The sequence below is a fragment of the Pelmatolapia mariae genome, linkage group LG7 (assembly GCF_036321145.2).
Source record: "Pelmatolapia mariae isolate MD_Pm_ZW linkage group LG7, Pm_UMD_F_2, whole genome shotgun sequence".
NCBI classification, from domain to species: domain Eukaryota; kingdom Metazoa; phylum Chordata; class Actinopteri; order Cichliformes; family Cichlidae; genus Pelmatolapia; species Pelmatolapia mariae.
Genome location: NC_086233.1, coordinates 48,104,805 through 48,110,804, shown reverse-complemented (window position 1 = coordinate 48,110,804; position 6,000 = coordinate 48,104,805). Strand labels below are relative to the sequence as shown.

The 6,000-nt window shown below is 39.5% G+C and overlaps 1 protein-coding gene across 6 annotated transcripts in view; it reads right to left on the bottom strand.

Moving 5' to 3' along the window:
* Positions 1 to 3,515: 3,515 nt before the first annotated feature.
* LOC134631251 (CUGBP Elav-like family member 2) overlaps positions 3,516 to 6,000 on the bottom strand; it is a 29,113-nt gene continuing 26,628 nt past the window's right edge. For 5 of the 6 annotated variants that reach the window (XM_063479403.1, XM_063479405.1, XM_063479409.1 and 2 more), the window contains 2 exons: positions 5,398 to 5,577; positions 3,516 to 4,450 (listed from right to left, as the gene is read on the bottom strand). In XM_063479403.1, coding sequence (XP_063335473.1) covers positions 5,450 to 5,577 — 128 coding nt within the window. In that variant the 3' untranslated portion in view covers positions 3,516 to 4,450; positions 5,398 to 5,449. Of the gene's footprint in view, positions 5,578 to 6,000 lie in introns of all 6 variants that reach the window. The other variant, XM_063479404.1, reaches the window with a different exon arrangement.

Sequence of the window (6,000 nt, the reverse complement as noted above, 5' to 3'; positions counted from 1 at the left end):
CTGCCTCTCAATGAATAGTCTATTTTGTGGACCACTCTTGGTAAACACTGGACATGTTTGTGTGGAGAGAAAGTATATTCATTTCAAATCAATGTAAAGCAGAGCAGCAAATAACCCTCTTTTGAGAAGCTGAAAAAGAGGGGACAAAACTAGATTTGCATTTATCTCAGGCAAACTGCTTCAGATCTTTGCTCTTAAGAACTGAGCTCATTGATGTACTGCAATTGTGCATTTTTAAAAATAATAATAAAATAATCAGTTTAACGGGACTTGCTCATTCTTTATACCACAACATCTGAGTTTGAACTGATGTTTCGTGCAAATGCAACTAAAGTGCCTGCATTTCTTTGGCTCTTGGGTGCAGGTTCACAGATGAGTAGTACTTTTACCGATAAAACCCAACACAATAAGATATGGCTCGTCCTGCCCACCCCACCTGTTACAGCTCAGGTAAAAGCAGAAAGAAGCACAACAAAGAGAACAAGTTAGCGAGACATGACACACTGGGGAAGGGGGGGGTGGAGGTTTGTACAATGCCTTTACAACACTGGACAAGCACAACACACAAAGACACACAGTCCATATTAGGGGAAATGGTTTAATTCGGAGACAGAGGCAAAGAAACACACCACACAAACAAACATCGACCCAAAAAAAGGAAAAAACAAAAACAAAAAACAGTCTTTCAGCTACGCACTCCACTATGGGAAAGAACAAAACTACACACAGGTAAAAAGCAAGGCTCAAACTAAACAGTTACCTTTTCAACTAAGACAATTATCCACACAAGTTGTCAAAAATCCTGATGACCATTAAAGTATGTGGACAGCACAAATATACTAACATGAAACTTACCACAATTTAGAGGATCCTAACCCCACCCCCTCCCCTGAAACTGATTCATGAAGTGAGGAACACAGAGATCCAAGGGGGATAAAGAAGATCAAAAATCAGGCATCATTTAGTGGCAAAAGCAAGAGGAAAAAAAAAATTGCTTGACACCAGCAAGAGGCCAGACTCAAGACCTGGTCAAGGCAAGGCCACATTGATAGGCCAGACAATTTTTTTTTCCCCCCAATATAGATTTTTTTTTCCTTTAATTTCCAATATAAAAAGCTTCACGGGTACAAAATACATATGAACCACCAGTTGTAGAAATTGGACAGCCTGTGTATGTCTTTTTTTGTCTTTTGTCTTTTTCAAATCCCACCCAGTTTCAAAAATTTGTAATTGAACAGAACGAAAAATATATATTTATATATAACTGTACTGTGTGTATAATACAGATTACATCAAGATGCACTCACTTTGGCTTTCATCAAGACAAGACAAAAAACATCTATTAAATTATTGGTGGAACATGAACAGAGTCCTACCGATTATCAGACAAGAAAAATAACACAGAAAAAGTTTTTTTTCTCTACTTTTTTTCTTATAGATCAAGACAATATCTATAGAGATGCAAAGCTACCACACTGTCAAAAAGAAAAAAGAAAAAAAGCACTTCAGAATATGAAAACCAACAGAAGAAACCGTGATTGTTAGAGCTTAATCAGGATTTGTGATGGAAGCCCCTGAAGTGAGTCGAGTTCCTGTTGGGACTGCTGTGGACTATACATTGTGCTTTATTCCCCCCTTTTTTAAGTTTTTTTTAAACTATATTCACTCACAGTAACACTTCACCATGCACTGCATCACCACAGACCTGCAGTCATTTCAGTGGCCGACACATGGCACCCACACTGACTCTTCTGCACTGTACCTGTTTTATTAAATTCAAAAATATTCCACCACCACCAAAACACGCGTGATCCCCCACGGTTTGTATCGCCAAGTGTCACACGTGCTCGCACTCACTAAGAAAGACGTTTAACCTTCAAATGTATAGGGAAGTTTATTGTTTATCTACAACGTTTTAAACCAACTGTTCAAATTGAGTACATCACAATACACATTTACCAATAACTCAACACAGTAAAGGCGAAGGAGAAGGGGAGACATTAGCAGGTGACAAGAGCTTTCATGACACTGGCATAAATAGACCCCCCCCAAAAAAAACCAAACCCAAAACAAAATAGAAAGGCGAACTGCAGCAATCTCTAAACCAAGGCCTAATAATGTGTAGGCAGTTTCTAGACGTATATATGGCACTTTGAATATTGTATTGCATTTGGATAGAAAAAACAAAACAAAACAAAAATACTGTAAAAAGCACATGCCCATATTAAAAGAGAAATCAGTGGTACCTTGGAAAAATTTGGGATCGTAACCACACATACACACACGACATTCTGCAAAAGTGATTAGCTCCCACAATTGTGCTTAACATTTCCTTACAAAACTAACACTCCCCCCCCCTCCAGCACCGGTTCAAATTTGGTACCTTCCTTTTTGTTTATTTATTTTTGTGTAGGAATATTTAAGTTTAGAGAAAAAAGGGGAAAAATCCCAACTGAAAAGAAAGTCAAATGGTGGTTAACGGTGCATTTTGTGTGGTAATCCTACGTCAGTGTCTAGTTTCCCACCCACACGCACAAAAAAAAAAAAAAAAAAAAAAAAAAAAAAAGAGCCCTGAGCTGACAACTCTTTAGCGCCATCAGGTACGCAGTTTTAGGGAACCCTTTCTTTGGGGGAAGGGGAGGGTGAAGTGGTTGTTTTATCAGGGTCGTCACACAAAAATGCCACCCTGATAAAAAAGTGTAAACTTTCGTGCTGAGAAAAATGGAATGTTATTTGTAAACCAACACTACTGTGGTGGATTAAGTCGATTTAATGTGCTGTGTGACTTCTTGAGCATCACACGAGTGCGTGTTTTTAAAAGAAAGAGGAAAGAAAAACAAAACGTGCAGAGACCCACAGGTTGCGTGTTGTGTCCGAGTAATCTCCTCTTCAGGGGCTCCCACATTTGCAACCACGAAAGAGTGTTTGTGTGTTTGCGTGTGTGTGCGTGTGTGTTTGCGTGTGTGTGTGTGTGCGTGTGTGTTTGCGTGTGTGTGTGTGTGCAGACAAACTAGGTAATATTACAGCAAACAAAGTGGTGAGTTTTTAAAAAAAGAGAGAAAGAAATATTTGACACATGGGCACTTCAACAACAAAATACAACAGAACAACATTGTCTGGCATCTGTATGATTAACAGACATTGTAAATCATCTCTCAACGAGGCATCCAAACAAAACCAAAGTGAAAAATTCATTAATTAAATTAGCAAAGAGAAATTCACAGAAAGTTGACAAGATGTACGTACCATGGAAGTTTAGCAGGGATATAAAAAAGAAAAAAAAAAAAAGAAAAAAAAATGGGGGGGGGGGAGAAGGCTCAAAATATGACCCTTAAAAGAAAAAAAAGAATTTAAACCAGAAAACGAAATTACAATTAAAGCAGAGGAATTTTGAACTTTTTAATTTACTAGAAATGACCCTCAAATGGTCATGCTGATCAAACAGATTTTTAGTCCTCTTTAAAAATGTAGTACACTGAAGACCCTCCCGCCCCTGCCCCCCCTCCCTGCCCAAACACAGATGACATTACAACGTAATCTACAAAAAACCCAACGTTTTTGCCTGGGTTCTGTTAGTTAAACTTCTATAGATTCAATGGTATAAAATATAGTTAATCTAAGTGTGCATTTAAACCACAGATTGTCTATTTGTGAATCAGTTCTAAAAAAGTTGACTCATGTAGGTAGTCATTTCTCTCAACAGAGCAATGTACCTTTTATTGTGCCATCAATAGTTCAAAAACAAAAAACCCAAAAAGAAATCAAAGAAAAAGAAAAACACTGGATATTTTTATAAATGAAATTTTTTTTTTTTTTTTTTAAATAGCCTTGGTGTAAATCGTCACACTGCCTGCAAAATGTAGAGATCATTACAGAGCACTGAGAGGGATTTTAATGGTCAGACTTTCAAAAGTGTTGGAAAGTGGTCTGTAGCATTTTTTTAAGAAGCCAACATATTGCTAATGGCACCAAATAGCACAGCTGTGTGCCAATCCCTGTATTCAACTTTCAAGTGAGCTTTACTGAGAGAGGTAAAAAGAAAAAAGGAAAAAAAAAAAACATTAAAAAAAAAAAAGTCCCACAAAGCTAAATTAAAAGTAAGAAATCCCACAGGTTTTTTTAAAACATTCGCAAAAACAAAAACAAAAAAAAAACAGGTCACTCAAATGAACTTAACCTAGGTAAAGTTTTCACATTGATTTGCTTGACCTCTCTCCCACCCGTCACATTTCTATACAGAAAAAGCAAACGAAAACAAAAATGAATATACATGCAGAAAAATCAGGTTGAGCTAAGGTCAAGGTCAGTGGGTGGCCAGGTATTGGTCAGGCGAGCTTAGAGAGACATCACAGACAATGGTGGGATGATGTGGGCCAGGAGTTTGGCTTGGCTTTCAACATCATGAAGACATGCTAGGCTAATGATGAGCAAACAGGCATGGAGATTTGTTCTAAAAAGGAACAAAAACACAAAAGGAAGAGAGGAGAGAGAGAGAAAGAGGACAAAAGAGGAGAGAAGAGAAAGTTAGGGGCACAGCACAAGAATCATTTAGCCATGAGGCACAAAAAACAAAAATAATGCCAGTCACCACATATAACAGTAAGGACAACAGGGGGGGGGGGCAAACACACACCCCCTCTCCCAACGCACAAAAAAACAAAAACAAAAAAAACAATACACAGATTTAAGGAAGTGACACCACCAGGACATATGGCAGAGACGCCAACATGCACAAACTGTATACTTGGCACCCAAAGAGATCCATCTAGAGCCAGTCCCTTGTGGGAGACTTGGAGGATGGATGGAATGACTGGAAGAGGTTGTTAATAAAGACGCAGAGAGGTAGCCTAGCTCAACATGGCTTAGATAATGAAAGATGACAGAGAGAGAAACAGAGGGGAGGGGGTAGAAGAGAGGTGTGGTGAAGACTGGAAAATCTAGCGTAGAAAAGAGTTTCACATTGACAATGATACGGATGAGACAAACTGCACGTAAACAGCCAAACACAGGCTGAAGCTCTGGGCTCGGGGGTCCTTGTGACCTAGCTTCAGAAACAACAACTGATCCTTAGTCAACCTGTCTAGCTTGACCTGAAGGCAATGAAATGGCATGGAAACATCTGATGCTCTCCACTAAATACAGTGACACAAAATACCTCCAGCGAACACCGACTCCAGTGATAGTCATAAATAATCATATACATTAAAATACTAAATCAGACTCAAATTACATGACAAAACCGCAGGAATGAAATACAGCAAAAATGTGGAAAGATCATTGCAAACTTTTTTTTTTCTTTTTTAAGGAATAGGCCGAGTCTCCCTCCTGTGATGGGCTTCTGTCCCCTTGCCCCACTGAGTCTCTGCTGTGGTGACCTTGGCTGGAGGGTGAACTTACCCTAGCAGTGCTAGCTTTAGAGCTGGGGAGGGGGAAGGCCCCGGGGCTAGGATCAGTAGGGTTTGCTGTCGTTCTTGGAGCGTTTCAGCTGAACCTTCAGCCTCTTCATGCCAATCTGGAAACCATTCATGGCCTGGATGGCAGCTTGTGCAGACACAGGATTGTCATAGCTGACGAACCCTGAGAAAAAAGAAAAACTAAACTGAATACATTACAAAACAGCAACTTAATGCCAACATTTCATTTCCATATCACCAGGCTGTCCATCACCCCCTCTCCTTGGCGTCTCCCTTCCTGTGGCCAGACAGACTCCATCTTTACCATCATGGATTGCACATGGTGAATGTAGCTCTTTTTCTGCTCTAGAAATCCACTAAAAGTTTAAGAGCTACCAACCAGAACCTCCAGCAGGTGGAGTACTGGTTCACGTGCCTCTATGTCAAACTGAGACAGCAGAGCAAAACAAGGACTGCAGTCACTACCTGCAGTTCACAACAGGAAAGCTGGAGTCCATCCACAGGATGAGGAAGTGACTGGAGAGGTTGCAATTAACCCTTTAAAAGCACAAACCATGAAGTAACTACCAATAAATTCTAATTTTAG